Raw genomic sequence first — 21,749 nt, 5'->3', positions numbered from 1 at the left:
CGAGCGGAGCAGCTCCGCCGCAAAGCGCGCAGGCAGTGGCATGCTGCGGCTTTCTCGCGGGGCGCCCAAAGCGCGCGCGAACGCGCAGCCTTCTGGGAAGTGTGGTTTTATGGGGCAACGCGCGAGGCACAGGTAACTTGCTGCTGACGCGGAGGAAGCTGGGAAATGCTGTTCCGGTGTGGGCTGTGGGATCCGTCCTCCGTTCGCCTCGCGGTAATCTCAGGCAGGCGGCGGGATCCTCACCGGGCGGTGCAGTTCTTTCCACGGCAGCGGCCGTGGTCCGCTCTCCGCGTCGAGTACAAGGAGGTGCGGGCTCTGGATCCCCGGCCCGGCCTTCGGGGCCAGGGAGGGCCCGCAGGGACTCAGGCAAGTGTGGGTCCTGGCAGTGCGACCGGGCGTCGGACGCGGACGCCACAACCTCCTGCTGCTGAGTCTACACTGCTGGGTGAGCCCCGGCAGGGCCTTAGCTTTCTGGGCGTGTCAGCTCTGTACAAGGGGTGCTGCAAGAAGGAAACGGGCGAGTGATTGTGCATCCTACGCACTGAGAGAAAACGCCCTTTGCAATGGTTTTGGGCAGTCCAGTGGTAAAGTGACGCTTCCCACTTATGCAGCCTTCAACGCTTTGGTTCAGCATCGCTGGGTTTGTTTTCTCATCGTTTAGAAAAGAAATGTGGAATAATGTGAATGTCTGTCTTGCATAGTTGTGAAGACTGAATGAGTTCTTAACATTGTTACTGTTGTTTTGTGAGTCTAAAAAAAGTACGAAGTAGCCGATTTACATGCCTGTAGCAGCTGGGGAATGGCTATCCCATGCCAAGGAACACTCTGCTAGTTTAGGGAAAGAATGAAGCCCTAGAAAGTGATTCCCAGTGTTTACTTGTAGATGTGTCACAGTGCTGTGAGATACACCTCATTTTACATGGGTCCTTTTTTGTGTTCTTGATCTGCTTTCTCAGGACACTACTCTTTTTTAAGACGGGAGGCTGGAAAGAGGACTGTGTTGACAAGTCATGTTCCAGGTAAGTCGGTGATGTCCGCATATCTTCCTGAACCATCTTACCAGAACTCTTGAGTGTTTGCTTTGCTTACGAGCTCCTAACTAACAAAGTCCTTTTAGGGACCGGATTTGTGTTTCCTTTCATTGTAGCAAAGAATGGAGCCCAGAGAACTCCCAAGTACTCTCTTCTCTCAGTGCTCCTCTTCTCTACCATTTTTGTTTAAAGTCTCTGTAGTCTTGAGCAAAACTTTTTCTTTTGTTTGTTTTTTATTGCAATTCAAAATTCGAGTTTGGAATTTGGCGTTATTTGCTTTACGATTGTAAAAGTACTATTGTGTGGTTTCAGATAACGATATTATCAGTCCTTTCAGCTGTAAGTCAAGAGATGTTTGGAGTCATCGTGATTCTTTCCCTTCTCTTATAACTGACCTTCAGACAGTCTAGTTGGATCTAAAACACACACAGGATATCCACAGACCCTGACCAATGGTTACACATCACACCCACCACCACTGCTACCATCCTGTCATTGCTCAGCTTAAAACTCTAAAAGTGACCCTAACTCAGATGCCAGAGTACTACAGTGACTTAAAAAGCTTTGTGCACTGGGGCGCCTGGGTGGCTTAGTGGGTTAAAGCCTCTGCCTTTGGCTCAGGTCATGATCCCAGGGTCCTGGGATCGAGACCCTGCATCAGGGTCTCTGCTTGGCAGGGAGCCTGCTTCCTCCTCTCTCTGCCTGCCTCTCTGCCTACTTGTGATCTCTCTCAAATAAATAAAATCTTAAAAAAAAAAAAAAAAAAAAGCTTTGTGCACTTAGGCTTTTATCCCTCTGATCTCATCTTACTTCTCTTGTCTCCTTGTTCCCTGTGAGCTCTAGCCACTGGCTACAGCTTCCAGGCCTTGGAAATTGCTGTGCCATCTGCTTGGAATCCTCTTTCCCCAGATATGTACAGGCTTGCCTTCTTACCTCCTTCCTATCTCTGCTCAGTGGTTACTTATTAGTAAAGCTTCCCTGAACACTCAGTCAGCTTTTCTAATAATTACTTCTCCTCACTGCTTGATTTCCATAGGGCTTATCACTCACTAGAGAATATACGCTTTGTTTACTAAATGCATATGCTCATTATTTGTCTCCTCGGAGGGATTTTTTTGTTTTGTTTTGTTTTTTAGTTGACTGTTTTCAGTACCTAGAGTGGTATCAGGTACAAAACAGGCTAAGTAGATAGCTGTTGAGTGAATAAGCTTTGAAAAAATGAAATGGTAGGGTAGAATCATGGAGTGTCAGGTGAAACCTGCATGGAAGGTATTAGTGGCATATGTGCACATTGGGCAGAGTCTGGTTTCATGGGAATATTAGATAACTAGAATTGAAAAACTTTTTTTTTTTTTTAAGATTTAAGAAATTTATTTGACAGAGATCACAAGTAGGCAAAGAGCCAGGCAGAGAGGGGGGCAAGCAGGCTCCCCACTGAGCAGAGAGCCCGATGTGGGGCTCGATCCCAGGATTAGAGATCATGACCTGAGCCGGAGGCAGAGGCTTAACCCACTGAGCCACCCAGGTGCCCTGAAAAACTTTAAAAAAAAAAGATTTTATTTATTTATGTGACAGAGAGAGAGAAAGTACAAACAGGGGGAGCAGCAGACTCTGCTGAGCAGGGAACCCAATGTGGGGCTCAATCCCAGGACCCTGGGATCACAACCTGAGTCCGAGGCAGACACTTAACTGAGCCACCCAGGCCCCCCGAAAAACTGCTTTTTTAAAGTAAAAGCTAAAGTGAACTAATTGCCAAAATCATTCATTGATTCATTTATTCATTCATGATTCATTTTAATTTAAAGAGAGCACATGCAAGCAAGAGTGGGGAGGAGGGGTAGAGGGACAGAGAGAATCTCCAGCAGACTCCCCATTGAGCATGGAACCTGACACAGGGCTTGATCCCAGGACCCTGAGATCATGATCTGAGCCAAAATGAGGAGTTCTATGCTTAACTGAATGAGTCACCTTGATTCATTTTATAAACATATGAAGTACCTGTTAGGAAGAACTGTACATGAATCCAAGTGTACAGTGACATGTGATATCTAGTTTAATACTAAGAGAACTTTCTGCAGTGGTGGAAATGTTCTGTGTACTGTCCAGTACGGTAGCCATCAGCCCCCTGTAACTATTGAGTGCTTGAAGTACGACTAAAGTGACCCAGAGACAGAATTTTAAGTTTTACTTAACTTTTAATTTTTAATAATTTAAACTTACAGAGCCAAATGTGGCTAATGGCTGCATTGAGCAGTACAGAGCTGGTAGGAAAGAAAGAAAGAAAGAAAGAAAGTAGAAAACATTAAGATGGGCGCTGGAACAAAATCCTCAGTGCTAATAGGGACAAAGATGACTGAACATCCTAGGCTGCTCAGGCAGTTGAAGCGGGAGAGAATGTTGAAGGATTCCTGGGGAAGCAGGGCTGGGACTGGTTTTGGTGGCCCATGGGACCAGGGAGGCAGAGGTAAGTGAAGTTACACCAAACTGAGGAACACCTTGAGCACAGGTACACAGGGCAGACAGAGACTTTCAGGGAACTGTAGACATTTTCTAAAGTGGTGGTTCTCAAACAGGGATGACTTTGTCCCCCTTAGCCCTACTCACAGGGACATTTGATAATGTCTGGAGACATTTTTGGTTGTCACAGCCTGGGGGGAGGGGGTGTCATCATGCACTAAAATAAAGTTCTCAGACACCGATCTGAGTGGCCGTTTAGGACTGCCTCTGCAAGGGAGACAACAGCTATGTGCAGCTGAATTCTGCACAAAGCTTTTATTTATTTATTTTTTATCAGAAAAGCAAGGACGAGTGCATCAAAGGGTGGGAGAGGAGTACCGAGGGATGGCAACTATCTTGAAGCCATAAAGCAGGCTTGCATCCTCCCCTACGGGCCAACACGCAGGGAGGCAGTCATGGGATAAGGGAGAAGCAGGATGTTTTCTGCTAGCAATCGCCAGGTGCAGGAAGGCGGCTGAGGGCTATGTTCTTCCATAGCTCTAAAACTGTGCCCTGCCCCAGGGGATCATGGGATCCTGTTCATTAGCGTTCAGTAGCCTGAGACTGGGGAACTGCTGACACTTGCTTCTACAATCACCCCTTACGGTTTACAATTCATTTTCTAAGAATAATTCTAGGGGGGCAGAGAGGAATTACTACTAGTATCTAATGGGTAGAGGCTAGGGATGCTACTTACTAGTCTGCAATGCACAGGACAGCTCCCACGACAAAGAATTATCCAGCTTAAAATATCAGTAGTGCCAAGGTTGTGAAACCCTCATCTAAATAAAGAACAGGGGTGCCTGGGTGGCTCAGTGGGTTAAAGCCTCTGCTTTCAGCTCAGGTCATGATCCCAGGGTTCTGGGATGGAGCCTCACATCGGGGTCTCTGCTCAGCAGCGAGCCTGTTTCCCCCTCATCGCCCCTGCCTCTCTGCCTACTGTGACCTCTGTCAAAAAAATAAAATCTAAAAAACAAAAAAACAAAACAAAACAAACAAACAACCCCAAAACACTGTGGAAAGTAGGAAAAGATGGGAAAGTTTTTGATTCATATAAGGCTAGCATAACCCTAATACCTGGGTAAGAATAAATACAAATGAAAAAGGAATTTTCCCTGGTTCCCAAAGGGAAAGAGATCCTTCCCTCCTCCCTTTTATAGAGTATTTCCTTTGAGAAAAACCTGTAATTTTAAGTCCTTTCCCTGTCCCTTTGAGATGCCTGTGAATCTTTTTCAAAGCTAAATAAGCCTCTATCAATTTTTCAAGTCAGTAAAGTCTTCCCTTTTTCTTTCCTTCCTTCCTTTGAGAGAGCACAACCAGCGGGAGCAGCAGTGGGAGAGGGCGAAACAGGCTCTTCACCAAGCAGGGAGCCCGACATGGGGCTCCATCCCAGGGCTCTGGGATCATGACCTGAGCCAAAGGCAGATGCTTAACTGACAAAAGCCACCCAGGTGCTCCAGTAAAGCCTTTCTTAAGGCCTTGCAGCCATCTCTTTGAAATGAGAACATGAAGGAAAATGTACCTCTATCTCCCTGTCTGTGTGGGTGTTTAGCTTAGGCTCCTGGATCCAAGTTCTAACTACCTGCTGTCATAAAGCTAGGGGAAGTTTTATTTTTCTTGGGGTAAAAGCAATTAACACAGTTGGCCACTCCAATTACCAGGTGAATTTAGGATGAACTATGATGCAAATGATGCTGCCAAATTGAGGACAAATTATTTATTTTGAAAATGTCTATGTTATAGATTATACATGCCCAGCTTTATTACAGAGTGAGATTTTTTTCTGTCCTTGCAATCTCATTGGTGATTGCCTATGAAGTGTGTTATAGTCTGCTGTGATGCTTATTCAGGAGTAAAACTGTTGTTTTCTGAATTGTGGAGAGGATTTTCTGCTTGGCAGATGTGATTTTTAACTATTTCCCCAATACCTGACAAAGGTAAGTTACCTCTTTAAAACCAAAGACCAGTATCACTAATGAAAATACATGCAAAATATCCAAATAGAATATTGAATCAGCCACTCTTAAAATGAAAACTTTGTCACAGCCAAACCATGTCCATTTCACCAGTGAAAGTAGTAAGAATGTCATTTTAAATGCATAATTTATGTATTTGACACAGAGAGATCACAAGTAGGCAGAGCAGCAGGCAGGGAAGCAGGCTCGCTGCTGAGCAGAGAGCCCGATGGGGGGCTTAATCCCAGGAACCCGAGATCATGACCTGAGCCGAAGGCAGAGGCTTTAACCCACTGAGCCACCCAGGTGGCTTCATTTTTTGCTATAATTTGACTAACAAACTATCACTAAACATTTGAGCTTTTTCTAAAGTTCTGCTCCTTTAAAAAGTATCATGAGTGAATATTTTCCTTGAAATGTGTCCTCTAATTCTTTGCCCTTATTTACGGTCCAATTCATGAACTGCCTATGGCATAAACTATTCTTTAGTCTTCTTGCCCAGCGGTGTCAAATTATTTTAATTATAGATTATCAATAACAGGGCTTAATTATATACTATAAGTGGTTTTTGTTTATAAATTAGTTATGTATATTTCTATCTTTCAAGGAAGTCTTTTTCTGAATTTATTGGATTTTTTAAACCTTAGTGGATCATTTTTATTTACCTATCAAGTAAGCAACAAAAAACATAACTAAGCACTTGACTATATGCTGTCAAATGTTGAATGCTGATTTAAAACAATTTCAGAATTCTTTTCCATTTGACAAGAATTAACTCTCCTGAAGCAAAGCTCTTATATATATCTTTTTTTTTAAGATTTTATTGATTTGCCAGAAAGATAGCGAGAGAGGGACTATAAGCAGAGGGAGTGAGAGGGGGAGAAGCAGGCCTCCCGCTGAGCAGGGAGCCTAATATGGGGCTTGATCAGGACCCTGGGATCATGACCTGAGCTGAAGGCAGACGCTTAACGACTGAGCCACCCAGGCACACCTTCGTCTCTTACTCTTACTGTAAAACAATGCCAAACACATAATTATCTAATTACTATTTAAGTTAGATCAGATTCCTAGTCATTGCCACAACTAAATCTTGTTCCCTTTTTTCTACAGCCAGGGTAATTTTACCCCTTTACCAGTGAGGGAAGTGGCCTTGGCTATGACTGAACCTAAATACGTTTGCTATTTCAGGTGACATTTAGTGATGTGGCCATAGACTTCTCGTATGAAGAGTGGGGATGGCTAGATTCTGCTCAGAGGGATTTATACAAGGATGTGATGGTCCAGAATTATGAGAACCTGGTTTCTCTAGGTAAGCACATCTCCCTCTTCACCCCAGGTTTTCACAATTCTTCACCCCAGAATTGCTGGGGATTCTCCTAAGTAAATGGCTGAGATTTTGTTTCATGTTCCCAAAGAGGTGTAGGGCTCTGTTGTGCCCTCCATGAAGTTTATCTTCCCCTTTCAATGACCATCCTTCAAAACTGCCTTTGGTTCCTTTTATCCATGAAAACCATAGTTTAAACAGGTTCTATATTTTTCCTGTAAGCAGGTCTTTCCATACCTAAGCCATATGTGATCACCTTACTGGAGGATGGGAAAGAACCTTGGATGGTGGAGAAAAAAGGTATGTTTCTAGATAAGTCATGGAGAATCAGGCAAAAGAGGTCTTTGTTAAACATGCTTATAGAAAGTTGGAGGCATTTAGGGTATTTTAAGGATACTGTCTTCAGAGATCCCAAAGATAACAAATTGAGGGATCCTTAGCTTAGATTTTATTTATTTATTTATCCATTCATTCATTTTTAGCTTATATTTTAAAACAGTCATTCTTCCATCCCAAATTATCTTTCTGTATTAAGTTATCTAATCAAAAGTGAAGGTTTTGCCATCATAATAATTCAAATTGTTATTTTATTTGAAAAAAAAAAAAAAAAAAAGCAAGTTCTCTTTAAGACCACCTACGGAAAAATATACCACTGGTTTTTGGTGAAGAAAGGTTGTCAGTAGCATGGGAAATCACTTTGCCCATAATGCTGAGCTTCAAAGGTCAAATCTTAGTGATTTTGTTCATTATTAACCTTTTTTTTCTTTAAGGATTTATTTATTTATTTGACAGAGATCACAAGTAGGCAGAGAGGCAGGCAGAGAGCCCGATGCAGGGCTCGATCCTAGGACGCTGGGATCATGATCTGAGCCGAAGGCAGAGGCTTTAACCCACTGAGGCACCCAGGTGCCCCACTATTAACTTTTTAATGTACTACTATAAATTGTGCATTTTAAGCATACTAATCTGACAGCAAGTTGAGAATAACTGAAAGTTGGAGAACCACGGCTATGAGACAAAATGTGATCTTTCACAAAAATGTAGGTACAAAATAGAATGTTGGCTTGGAATCCAGAAGACTTTGTGCATTTTTTCCTGACAATTTCACTTTTATTCCACATACTGATTGCCTGTTTTTTTTTTTTTAAAGATTTTAATTTATTTATTTGATGGAGAGAGATCACAAGCAGGCAGAGAGGCAAGCAGAGAGAGAGAGAGAGAGAGAGGGAAGCAGGCTTCCTGCTGAGCAGAGAGCCCAATGTGGGACTTGATCTCAGGACCCCGAGATCATGACCTGAGCCGAAGGCAGCGGCTTAACCCACTGAGCCACCCAGGCACCCCCTGATTGCCTGTTTTTAACTGATTTCCCTTATTACACTCTGTTTCCATCTTTGCAAGTTAGCTCTAGTCTCTGCTCCATTTGAACTTCGTTCAGAAATCACTGAATGAGAATTCAGTCCTGTGCTTTCTGGGGGTAGAAATGTGCTCTGTTCCTTATCTCTTATTCCTACCATAGTAGTTTCTTTTCAAGAAGTACAGAAAAAGTGTTTTGCTTTCTTGATATATTTCAGATTGGGAATCAAGATGGGAAAACAAGGAATTAGTAACAAAGGAGGATATTTATGATGAAGATTCACCCCAAATGGAAATAATAAAAAAAAAGATAAAACACAGTCATGAATTTTCCAATTTTAACAAGGACTGGGAATATATAGAGAAGACGGAAGAGAAGCATGAAAACCAGGTAGAACATTTCAGACCAGTGACCCTCACCTTTAGAGAAGGTCCTACTGGGGAAAATGTTTACAATTACAAGACATTGAGCAGCATCTTCTCTTTAAAGTCTATTCTTTCTGAACCACAGAGAATTTCTGCTGAAGGGAAATCACGTAAACATGATATATGTAAGAAGAGCTTGCCAAAAGAATCTGTTATAAAAAATGAGGAGATCAATGGTGGGAAGAAACTTTTGGATTCTAAAGGAAGTGTGTCAGCCTTCAGCCAGAGCAAATCTCTTACCCTTAATCAGACTTCTAATAGAGAGAAAATCTATACATGCAATGAATGTGGGAAAGCCTTTGGCAAACAATCAATCCTTAATCGCCACTGGCGAATTCATACAGGAGAGAAACCATATGAATGTCATGAATGTGGGAAGACTTTTAGCCATGGCTCATCCCTAACTCGACATCAGATAAGTCACAGTGGAGAGAAACCTTACAAATGTATTGAGTGTGGGAAGGCCTTTAGCCATGTGTCTTCACTTACTAATCATCAGCGTACTCACACTGGAGAGAAGCCATATGAATGTATGAACTGTGGAAAGTCGTTTAGTCGTGTTTCACATCTTATTGAACATCTGAGAATTCATACTCAAGAAAAACTCTATGAGTGTCGAATATGTGAGAAAGCCTTCATTCATAGGTCATCTCTCATTCACCATCAGAAAACTCACACTGGAGAGAAACCTTATGAATGCAGTGAATGTGGAAAAGCCTTTTGCTGTAGCTCCCACCTTACTCGACATCAAAGAATCCACACTATAGAGAAACAATTCGAATGCAGTAAATGTCTGAAAGTCTTCAGCAGCCTGTCATTTCTTATTCAGCATCAGAGTATTCATAATGAAGAAAAGCCTTTTGAATGTCAGAAATGCAGGAAGTCCTTCAACCAGCCAGAATCACTGAATATGCATTTAAGAAATCACACCAGATTGAAACCTTATGAATGCAATATATGTGGGAAAGCCTTCAGTCATAGGTCGTCCCTGCTTCAGCATCACAGAATTCATACTGGAGAGAAGCCCTATGAATGTATTAAATGTGGGAAGACCTTCAGCTGTAGTTCGAACCTTACTGTACATCAGAGAATTCATACTGGAGAAAAGCCATATAAATGTAACGAGTGTGGGAAGGCTTTTAGCAAAGGCTCAAATCTTACTGCCCATCAGAGAATACATAATGGAGAGAAACCCAGTAGTGCAATAAGTGTAGAAAAGCCTTTAGGCCATATGAATGATTATACATGTGAGAAATCACATGAGAGAGAAACTATATGAACAGAATATTTGTCATAATATGCTTTAGCCATAGATCTTTCCTGAAAATTTTTACTGGGAAAAAAAGTCTCATGAATGTAGTGAATATGGGAAGGCCTTTAGCAGGGGAACAAGCCTACTGTCCATCACACCTCACACTGTGGAGAGACCATTTATTGACTATGAAGGCAATAATTCATAGGCAATAAATGTGAGAAAGCCCTTAGCCAGTATTAATCCCTTAATGGACGTAAGTCCACACTGGAAAAAACCGTATATATGTAACATGGGGAAGACATTAGGGAATATGAATTTCTTACTGAGTATACACAAGAGGAAAGGAATAGGAATATAAAAATGGTGGGAAATCCTTCTGTTAAGGTGTATCCCTTATTCTGTATCAATGCACACTGGAGAGAGCTTGTATGAGGAATGTAGCAAACTGTCCACTATGAGTTCTTACCTTGCTAGACATCAGAAGATTAATCCGAGAACAGCCTGACGGATGTAGGAATTCTGTGTAAATGAAGAAATGATGCTGTTTGTAAGCAGTTCTACAGGAGAGCAAACAAGTAGATTATAAATGAATATGCCTTTCTTACAGCAGTAGCATGCCATTTTACTCAAGTCCTACACAGAAGTTTCTTTAGCTAATGGGCATGTGAAGATAGTCACCCAGTGGATCCAGAAAATGTTTTAAAGTTAAAAATTAAAGCTGCAGAAGAAGCAAAAGTTGGTGTGAATAAAGTTTTTGGTCTCTAATAAAATCAGTTTGTATATAATGAACTCTTTCACTGTGACACTGGTATTTCTTACCAGATTTTCGACTTCCCTTTTGAAGAATTAAGCCTTACTATAGCTTTTGGGGGAGACTAGCTAAGCTGGAGAAAAATGGCCTGATCTCTGTGCTAAGAATATCATTATTTTGGTGTCAGTTTCACACATTTTAATTTTTACAAGTGCAGTGAGAACATAACCAAGAAACAACAAACTAGCAGGAGAGATCAGAGCAAGCTTAATGGTGGATATGGTTTGCAATCCGAATACTAAGGGGTGAGCACTAACTGCATAGCTGTGTGTGGGCCACGTACTCTGGGAGTCACTCTACGCCAAGTACACAAGCCTGTTCCCTCACGTTTGCTGCATCTAGACGCCACGATCCAGTGTCTAGTGTCAGATCCCGTGACACTGCGCTATCACTGCTGGCAGCATTACTGGTAACAGCAACAGTCCTTGCTCCATGCTAGGTCATAGTTATGAGCATTTACATTGAAATTAATAGTCCAGAGCTGTCCCCATTACTTTTCCTCCAGCCTGCCTATCAGTTTTGAAAACATTTACTTGTAAGTCTTCTTGAAATAAGACAGTTTTTATTTTCTCTACCAAACACTGAGAGATACTCATGGTTTGTACAGATGCTGGCTCAAATACTTTTACATAAATAGTCTGACTGACCCCTTGGTTTCCTGTCTTGTGACTAGACAGGTGATACGTAGTAATCGTCAGAACAGTCCAGACACTTGGAAATAAATCTGAAAATAACAGTCCAGACACTTATACTGCTTATATTTCAGGTTATGTTTTCTATGGCATCTGATATAAGTAAATTATTTTAAAAAGGAGTATTATATCACTGACATAATTCTGACGTGGAATGAGTGATAAGGTTTCCAACTTAAGACAACATATTCTGCTCTAGTATGTGAGCTACCTTAACTGAAAACCAAGAGGTGGAAATAGTTTGGAATGGGGTGGTGATTTTTTAAAAAGAGATTTATCTTTCCTTTGATTTAATTTTATTTATGAGATTCTAAGGAATGTTGAAGGATCTCTGAGAGACCAAGGAAGCACAGAATGGTACCAAACAAGGATTAAGAACCGTTGTGATTATGGACAGATTGGCCGCTGAATATATCCAGTTATAGGGTAATGGCAAGCTTTCTGTTTCTCCCACTCTGTGCTTCCCCTGCTCTTCCAAGCACTGGTACCATAAAGACCAAGAATTACTTCAACCCCTAGGTTTTATCTGCTTCCACTACGCATAGTTTTAGGTTATTTTGTTAGTCTGTTATGAGAGGATTCATCCAAATATTCATACTTTGTCAATTAAGCATGAGCATGCACATGGTAACATTTTACAATGATACTGAACTAGGAAAAGAAAGCCAAGGTTAAATATAGTGAAGGACTTAGAGCAGTAAGAGTATGTTACCTTATTGGAAGGTTGGGCTAAGATCATGTTACAATGTCACTGATGGAGAATCATACTCAGTCACGTCTGTTAACCACTTCTTGAGCATCTACTGTGAGTCAGATGAATAAGACACACTCTACCCTTCAAGAGCTTGACTCTGTGTGTGTGTGTGCATATGGGTGTGCATATGTGTGTGTGTGAAGAGTATATGCCCAGAAGTCATGTTACCTGGATATAAATCCAAGTTGCATGTATACTGTCTCTATATGACTTTGGACAAATTACTTCACCATCTACTCTAACACCTCACAGGATTATTATGAAGCTAAATGAGTTAATTGGTATAAAATGTTTATAGTGCCTGACACCTCAAAGCATTCAGTGAGTATTAGCTATTAATTTCATCATTATCATCATCTTCACATGGCTGCTTCATTATTCTGGTCTGTCACATCTAGTGAGTCTTCCTAATCACCTCTTATCTACTTACCGTTTCCTTTTTGGAGGTTCTTACAAGACACACCTATTTTCTTCCAACAAGTCCTCCTTTGGCATTTGAGCCATCTTCAGGGGAAGTATATTTATTTCTCCATATATTCCAAGGAGACACAAAGAGCGCCAGATAGGAGAAGATGAGAAAACCCACCTGGGCTGCAGGAAGGAGGAAGGGTGCCCTAAAGATGTGTTTTGGAGAAAAGGCAGAATGAAGGAGGCATCATGGAGGAGAGGTGAGGCTTTACCCAGTGAAATCCGAAGCCCAAAAACAGTCTTCCGTACCACCTCTCAGTACAAGTCTTCTGTGCTGAGTGCAGCTGCCCTCGCGGTCAAGTTAAGACCAAGTTATTGAAGGTCATCGATGCCTGTAAAGTGAGAGTAGCTTCATTAGTTTGGGTTAGTCAGATGTGATTAGAACCTATTGTGCAGTCACTGGTACAGATCCCGAAAGAACCAAGGCACGCACCACTGGGCACTTCCTAGGAGTCTATCTCTGTGCTGGGCATCAAAGGGAAGTCAGACACCTTAAATAGGATTTTAAGTAGTTGTGTTGGGGGAGAAATTGCTGATGAAGAAGCCACTGACGTAAGAATGACAAGGCTGTGCGCCTTCAGAGTCGCAAAAGTAAGAGCTCTGGCATTAAAGGCGAATAGGAAGAGGACTGCAATTGTAAGCAATATCGTTAGCGGCAGCAGCTGAGCCTCAGGGTTGGCCGTGCCCCTCAACTGTGTGCTGTAACCTGAACTTTCAGCTAAGGGTTGTAGATGCAGCATTCAAACAACTAAATGTCTCCAGTTCTGCACCCACCTTCCTGGGGCTGAATCAGCCTGTTGAGACTGGCAGCTGCCTTCTACACAGTCCTACTTGAGAAAGAGAACACAGGTTTGGTTACAGAACACTGTACTAAACACTGTAATAAATGAGTGCTGCAATGAAGTGAGTCCAGTGGATTTTTTCCTTATGTTTATACAAAAGTACATACCTTAATTGAAAAATACTTTATTGCTCAATATAATCTGAGCTTCTGTAAGTCATAATCTTTTTGCTGGTGGAGGAGGGGGTCTTTTGTTGATGGCTGCTGACTGATCAGGGTGGCAGTTGCTGAAGGCTGGGGTGGCTGTGGCAGTTTCTTAAAATAAGACAGCAATGAAGTTTGCTGCATTGGTTGACTTTTCCTTTCAAGAATGATTTCTCTGTCATGAAGTGCCGTTTGATAGCATTTTACCCATTTTTTTTTTTTTTAAAGATTTTTTTTTTTATTTATTTACTTGAGAGAGAGACAGCGAGAGAGAGCATGAACGAGGAGAAGGTCAGAGAGAGAAGCAGACTCCCCATAGAGCTGGGAGTCCGATGCGGGACTTGATCCCGGGACTCCGGGATCATGACCTGAGCCGAAGGCAGTCGTCCAACCAACTGAGCCACCCAGGCGTCCCGCATTTTACCCATTTAAAAACTGGGGTCAATCTTCCTAAACTTTGTTGCTACTTTATCAACTAACTTAGGTAACATTCTAAGTGCTCTGCTGTCATTTCAGCAATCTTCACCATCTCCCCCAGGAGTAGACCCCATTTTAAGAATCCATGTTCTTTGCTCATCTGTAAAGAGCAGCTCCTCGTCCCTTCGGCTAAATGAGATCGCAGCAATTCAGTCACATCCTCAGCCTCCGCTTGTAATTCGAGTTCACTTGCTCTTTCTGCCACATCTGCAGTAATTTCCTCTACTCAAGTCTTAAATCCCTCAAAGTCATCCACAAGGGTTGGATCAACTTTTTCCAAACTCCTGTTCATGTTGATAATTTGACCTCTTTCCATGAATCATGAACGGCATCTAGAAGGATGAATTCTTTCCAGATTTTTATTGATTTTGCCCAGATCCATCAGAGGAATCACTATCTACGGCAGCTATAGCCTTATAAAATGGTTTTCTCAAAAAGACTTGAAAGGCAAAGTTACTTCTTGATTCATGGGCTGCAAAATTGATCTGTTAGCAGTCATTAAAACATTAATCTCATTGTATATTTCTCTACCGGAGCTCTCAGATGACCAGCATTGTCAATTAGACCATATATTTTAGAAAAGAATCTTTTTTTTTTTCTGAGCACTAGGTCTTAACAGTGGGCCTAAAACATTCAATAAGCCAAGCTGTAAGCAGATGTGTTGTCATCCAGGCTCTGTTCTTTCATTCACAGAGCACAGGCAGAACAGAATTAGCATAATTCTTAAGGGTCCTTGGGTTTTCAGAATGGTCAGTAGACACTGGTCTCCACTTAAAGTCATCAGCTCCGTTTGCCCCTAAGCAGAGTTGGCATGTACTTTGAGGCTTTAAGCCAGGCACTGGCTTCTCTCTAGCTATGAAAGTCCTAGATGACAACTTTCCCAATGGAAGGTGTTTCATCTACATTGAAAATCTGTTGTTTAGTGTAGCCACCTACAATGAATTGTTTTAGTTAGATCTTCCGGAGAACTTGCTGCAGCTCCTATCATCAGCACTCTCGGCTTTACCTTGTATTTTTCCGTTCGAGAGATGGCTTCTTAAACTGCATGAATCAACCTCTGCTAGTTTCCAGCTTCTCTTCTGCAGCTTCCTCACTTCTGGCAGCCTACCTTGAACTGAAGAGTTAGGGCCTTGCTCTGGATTAGGCTTTGGTTTATGGGAATGTCGTGGCTGGTGTTCACACATTTGTGTGTTCACTGGAGTAGCACTTTTAATTTTCCTCAAGAACTTTGTCTTTGCCTTCACAACTTGGCTGTCTGGTGCAAGAGGCCTAGCTTTCAGCCTCTTTTGGCTTTTGAATGCCTTGCTCGCTAAGCTGAATCATTTCTAGATTTTGATTTAAAGTGAGAGATGTGTGACTCTTCCTTTCCCTTGAACACTTATAGATAGGCCATTGTAGGGTTATCATCTGGCCTAGTTTCAACGTTGTGTCTCAGGAAATAAGGAGGCCTGAGGAGAAGAGAATGGGATTAGTGCTCTTTTTTTTTTTTAAAGATTTTATTTATTGGGGCGCCTGAATGGCTCAGTGGGTTAAAGCCTCTGCCTTCGGCTCAGGTCATGATCTCAGGGTCCTGGGATTGAGCCCCGCATCAGGCTCTCTGCTCAACGGGGAGCAGGCTTCCTTCTCTTTCTCTGCCTGCTTCTCTGCCCGTCAAATAAATAAATAAATAAAATCTTAAAAAAAAATAAAAAGATTTTATTTATTTATTTGACAGAGATCACAAGTGGGCAGAGAAGCAGGCAGGGAGACAGGAGGAACCCACTGAGCCACCCAGGTGCCCCAGGGATTAGTGCTCTTATAAAAGATCCCACAGAACTCTTTAGCCCCTTCTGCCCTGTGAGGATACAAAAGCAGTCTGCAACCTCAAAGAGAGCCTGACAATGCTGGCACCCTGATCTCAGACTTCCACCCTCAAGAACTATGAAAAATAAATTTATGCTGCTTATAAGCTACTGAGTAGCTTATCTCTGGTATTTTGTTATAGCAGCCTATATGGACTAAGAAAACAATCACTGGGCCAAAGACTAAATTACAAATCAGAAAATATTAATCAGGAAAGACTAATGAAAACACAGCATACTAAAATGGCATATAGAAAAAAAACAGAGCTAAAAGGGAAACTTACAACATAAATTGCCTACATGAGAAGATATCTTGAATCAATAACATAACTTTACACCCTCAGGAACTAAAAAAAAAAAGGACAAATTAAACAAAAATGTATAGAAGAAGGAAATAATAAAGAAAACAAAGTTGAGATAAATCAAATAAAAAATAGAAAGACACAGAGAAAATCAATGAAATCACAAGTTGGCTCTTTGAAAAGATCAACAAAATTGTCAGGCCTTTACCTGACAAAGAGAAAAAACAAAACACAAATAACTAAAACCACAATTGAATATGGAGATATTACTACCAACCTTACAGAGGTAAAAAAGATAAGACAATATTAAGAACAACCGTAGGGGTGCCTGTGTTGCTCACCTGGTTATGTCTACCTAATTTTGGCTCAAACTCATGATCTCAAGCGCCTTGTCAGGTTCCATGCTGGGCGTGGAGCCTGCTTAAGATTCTCTCTCTCTCCTTCAACCCCTCCCCCAACATTCGTGTATGCTCTCTCAAAAAAACAAAAACACCCAACTGTACACCTACAAATTATTTTTTTCTCCAAATTTTTACTTAAATTCCAGTCAGTTAACATAGAGTGTAATATTAGTACACCAACTAATTAGATAACGAAACAGAAATGGACAAAATCCTTGCAACACAGAACTTACCTAAGTTGACTCAAAGAAATAGAATATTTCAACAGATCTACAAAAAGTAAGGAGACTGAATCAATAATCGAAAACCCCCCAACAAAGAAAGTCCTAGACCAGATACTGTACAAGTGAATTCCACTAAACATTTAATGAAGAATGAACAGGAATCCTTCTCAGGCTTCCAAAAATTAAGAGGAAGAAAACACTCCCTAACTTATTCTATGAGGCCAACATTATTCGGATACCAAATCACAATGAAAAGAAAATTACAGGTCAATGTTCTTTGTGAATATAGATGCAAAAGTCCTCAACAAAATATTAGCAAATAGAAACCAACAGTGTATTAAATTGTTCACCATGACCAAGTAGAATTTACTCCAGGAATCCAAGAGTGAGAAGGAAATCAACCAATGTAATCCACCCCATTATTAAAATGAAAAGACTCACATAATCATCTTAATTTATGTAGAAAAGGTATTTAACAAAATCCAGTAACTTTCATGATAAAAATGCTCAGAAAACTAGGAACAGAGGGGGAATTCCTCAACATGATAAAGGTATATATGGAAAAAACTACAGTTAACGTTATCTTCAGTGGTTAAAGACTGAAAGCTTTTCCTCTGAAGTCAGAAAAAGACAGAAGACTTGCTTTCACAGTTACTGTTCAGCACTGTACTTGAAGTTCTATCCCAGAGCTATAAGGCAAGAAAAGAAAATAAAGGACATCCACAATGGAGAGGAAATTGTAAAACTATGTTTTTGCAGCTGACATGATCCTATATTTAAAAGGATTCACAAAAAAAAAAAAAAATCATAAAACCCAGTAAGGCCAATGATAAAAACCACTGTGTATCTATGGAACAGAAATGAACAATCCAAATAGGAAAGGAGGAAATTCCTTCCATTTACAGTAGTAACACAAGGGGAAAATATTTAGTAATAAATCTAACCAAGGTGAAATATTTGTATGCTGAAAACTAAAACACACTGCTAGAGAAAATTAAAGATGACCTAAATAAATGGAAAGATTGCCCATGTTCAAAAGAAAACAGAAAGACTTAACATTGTTAAGATGTCAGTATACCCAAAGAGATACACAGATTCAATGCAATTAAAATTCCAACAACTTTTTTTTCCCCCAGAAGTAGGAAAGCTAATCCCTAAATTCATAAGGGCCTCAAATAGCCAAAACAATGCTAAGAATAAAGTTGGAAGACTCACGTTACCCAACTTCACAATTTGTTACAGTGCTACATTAGTTGTAATAGTATGGCAGTGACATAAGGACAGACATACAGACCAATGGAATAGAAGAGAGAGCCTAGAAATAAACCCTCACATATACGGTCAATTAATTTTCAACAAGGACGCCAAGACCATTTAAGGGGAAGAATGCAACATTTCCAACTCATTTTATTGAATTGCCCTAATACTAATATCAGACACAGATACCCCAAGAAAGAAAAACAAAACAAACTAAAAACCAGTATCCCTTATGAAAAAGGATGCGAACATACTGGAAAGACTAGCAACAGACATTTCTCCAAAGAAGATATATAAATGGGTAATAAACACATGAAAAATGGTCAACATAATTGGTCATTGGAAATGCAAATCAAAACCACAGTGGGATCACTGTGGAGATGGCTGTAACAGGGAAATTTTAAGAAGGAAAAATAAATTTCTGTGACACTGTGGAGAAAATGAATGCTTTGTGAAATGCTATGGGAATGTAAAATAGGACAGCCCTTGTGGAAATCAGTATTTTGATTCTTCAAGGGGTTAAATATAGAACTACCATATTTTTCAGCAGTTCCACTTCAAAAGAATTGAAAGCAGGAACTCAAACAGGTAACTGATAACCAATATTTATGGCGACAGCATTATTCACAAGAGCCAAAAATGATGAAAAACAATCAAATATCCATCAACACATGAACTGATAAACAAAATGTGGCATATACATACAATGGAATATTATTCAGCCTTGAAAGGAATAGAATTCTGATACATACTACAATGTTTATGAACCTCGGAAACATTACATAAGTGAGATAAGCCATACACAAAAGGATAAATGTACGATTCCATTTATATGGGGCACCTAGAGTAGGGAAATTCATAAAGACATAAAGTAGAATAAGAAAGTAGAATAAGGGGGTGCCTGGGTGGCTCAGCTGGTTAAGCATCTGCCTTCACCTTGGGTCGTGATCCCAGGATCCTGGGATCGAGCCCTGCACCGGGCTCTCTGCTCAGCAGGGAGCCTGCTTCCCCCTCTCTCTCTGACTGCCTCTCTATTTGTGATCTCTCTCTCTCTCTGTCAAATAAATAAATAAAATAAAGTAAAAAGAAAGTAGAATAAGAAGGTACTGCTGGCAGGGTGGAAGGAGGAGCTATTGTTTAATTGAACAGTTACTGTTTGCAATGATGAAAAATTTCTAGAAATGGATGGTGCTGAGGGATGCACAGCAGTGTGACTGTACTTAATACTACCATACATTTAAAAATTGTTAAAATGGTAAACTTTTTATTATATATATCCTACAATAAAAAGAACAAAAACCTCAATACATAATACATAGCCTTCTTATTCTAGGGAAATTGGATGTTATGTCTTTGTTTCTAACATAAGGAAGACAAAAGGGAGAAACCCATGCAAATTATCCAAATCTCATATAAGATAATATCTATTTCATGGTAATTTTTAGAGTGCTACAAACCACACCTTCTAGCTTTTGTCTCTTGGAACTGAGCTATCTTATCTCTGTTGGAACCCACCAGTCAACAAGTTAATGGAAATTATACACTAAGACTGGAATGGCACATGTCATGAAAAGACAGGGCAATGTCTGTAAGTACTCACCAATTACACTGAGAGGAACCTGATTTTTTGGAAGGGTGCGGGTCCTGACATGTAAACAAACTGCTTAATTATTTGTGGTTTTATTTCTCCTTTAAAAATTATTTTTGTGGGGCGCCTGGGTGGCTCAGTGGGTTGCGCCGCTGCCTTCGGCTCAGGTCATGATCTCAGGGTCCTGGGATCGAGTCCCACATCGGGCTCTCTGCTCAGCAGGGAGCCTGCTTCCTCCTCTCTCTCTCTGCCTGCCTCTCTGCCTACTTGTGGTCTCTCTCTGTCAAATAAATAAATAAAATCTTTAAAAAATATATTTTTGTAAGAATAACAGTCCCATACAGGATTACTCATTGATAATTAGTCAATAGTTATGTGAGAAAAAAAAAAAACCATTCGTTGATGACTGTAGGTTGCTAATTATATAATGACTTACATTCTGGAACTGCCATAGAACATACAAACCCATTTCCTCATTGTAAATCTTAGGACATTTGAGACACTGAAAGGCCCACGACATAGATACAGGAAATGCTCAGAAAATATGTGAATTCTTACAATAATGGAGTAATCAGTAGTTTGCAGTGTGGCTCTTGGACCAGCAACATCAGCACCCTGAAACCTGGGATAAGCGCAGATTGTCAGGACATTGTCCCTGGCAGAGAGGAACACCTGAACAAAGGCCTAGTAGCTGGAGAGGCTGGGTTATAGGGAGGGAAAGAAGTTCCATTGTGTTAAGGTAGTTTGGGGGATTGGGGGAACATAAATCAAAGCAGAGACGTGAGGGGGTGGAGCCCAAGGTATCTTTCCTGACATATTAGGGGTTTGGATTTCATCCTAAGAGCAACACGGAATGTGGAAAGAAAGGAGCACCTTCTTCATGCCCCAGGGACAAACTGGGTCATTAATAAGGGAACAAAGGCTGGGTAAGGGACCACCTCTAGAAGGCACCCTTGTAGGAATCCAGCCTCTACAGCAGGGTCTACTAGTTTTCCCACAGGAGCAAAGGCCCAGAGCTATTTTAAAATTGTTCAGATTCTCTGTGGTGGCACTTTCTTGTTGTTGTTTTGTTTTACAAACCTTTTGAGGACCCTCAACCTATGCTTCCAGGCTGAAGGTGGACTCCCTAGAAGTACCAGGATGGAGAGAGAGCTGAGGGTCTCGGTTCTGTAAGCCATTTAGTTACACTTCCACATATCAGACACAACAGACACCCAAAGCAAACAGAAGGAAGTATGCACAGATGACTAGTACTCATGACTATTCAAAGGCTGTATGTTTTGAAAAATTTCCTTTTACTAAAACGTGAAAGCTAATCAGCGATTGCTTGAGCCCCCGGGAGACATACCAGAAGACAGATTCACAGATGCCTAAATGCAGAGAATTGAGAGCAGTCCTGATGGCCCTTCTGAGGACCCCACCTTTCAGAGGCAGTGCTAAAGTTGTCAGTTTACATTTGTTTATGTAATTTTTGCCAGAATACCAGTCTCCCCACTGAAATATTTGTAAGAGTGCAAAAATATTCACAAATCATATCTGACATCTACTTAAAAGTAAATGGTGATAATACAGTAACAAGAGAATATAACCTAAATCAGAAGAAAAACCAATCACTTAAAATAGGAATAGAATAAAAGTAAAAGTAGAAGACATTAAAACAGAATAATGTATTCCATATGTCTTAGAAGCAAGGAGAAAGACTGAACATGTTAAGTAGGAAAATGAAAGATCTAAGGAAGACCCCAGTCTAACTAGAAGAGATGAAAGCTAACATTTACGGCGTGAAATACAGTGGATGGGACTAATGGCAAAGAAAATTGCAGGAACTCTTGCAGAAGAAAAGTTGAGGAACCTGGGTGATGTAGCAGTAGAAACTATTTGAAAGGAAACTGAGAGAAAAAAAAATTATCAATGAGCAGTGAAACAACTTCAATGGAATTAAAACACTGAAGGCACTGAAAGAGAGGTAGAGGGACAGAAAATCATTGGAAGAAATAATGCCTGAAACATTTCCAAATTGTTGGAAACTATGAACCTACAGAATGAGGAAGTATAAGAAAATTTCACCAAGGCTGGAGCTTGGGAAGATGGTGGACTAGGTGGGTGCTG

At 40.8% G+C, this 21,749-nt stretch overlaps 1 protein-coding gene and 1 long non-coding RNA gene across 4 annotated transcripts in view; one reads left to right on the top strand and one right to left on the bottom strand.

Annotated features, from left to right (window-relative positions):
- Window positions 1-317: 317 nt before the first annotated feature.
- LOC101686985 (zinc finger protein 181) lies at window positions 318-10,629 on the top strand. Of its 3 annotated transcripts, none has more exons than XM_004765177.3 (5): window positions 318-445; window positions 957-1,019; window positions 6,671-6,791; window positions 7,032-7,106; window positions 8,378-10,629. In XM_004765177.3, the coding sequence occupies exons 2-5, from the start codon at window positions 1,011-1,013 to the stop codon at window positions 9,862-9,864; spliced, it is 1,692 nt and encodes a 563-aa protein (XP_004765234.1). In that variant the 5' UTR covers window positions 318-445; window positions 957-1,010; the 3' UTR covers window positions 9,865-10,629. The 3 variants fall into 3 exon arrangements, with proteins under 3 accessions (XP_004765234.1, XP_004765233.1, XP_012918314.1); XM_004765176.3 differs by having other exon boundaries at window positions 7,029-7,106; XM_013062860.2 differs by having other exon boundaries at window positions 323-366; window positions 7,029-7,106.
- Window positions 10,249-21,749, bottom strand: part of LOC106007102 — a 24,447-nt gene continuing 12,946 nt past the window's right edge. The window contains exons 2-3 of the long non-coding RNA XR_006605553.1: window positions 12,684-12,897; window positions 10,249-10,359 (exon numbers count right to left, since the gene is read on the bottom strand). This is a non-coding gene — a long non-coding RNA (uncharacterized LOC106007102). The remainder of the gene's footprint in view (window positions 10,360-12,683; window positions 12,898-21,749) is intronic.

The sequence above is a fragment of the Mustela putorius genome, unplaced genomic scaffold (assembly GCF_011764305.1).
Source record: "Mustela putorius furo isolate JIRA1106 unplaced genomic scaffold, ASM1176430v1.1 tig00000174_pilon_pilon_pilon, whole genome shotgun sequence".
NCBI lineage: Eukaryota > Metazoa > Chordata > Mammalia > Carnivora > Mustelidae > Mustela > Mustela putorius.
This window is presented reverse-complemented; position numbering and strand designations above follow the sequence as displayed.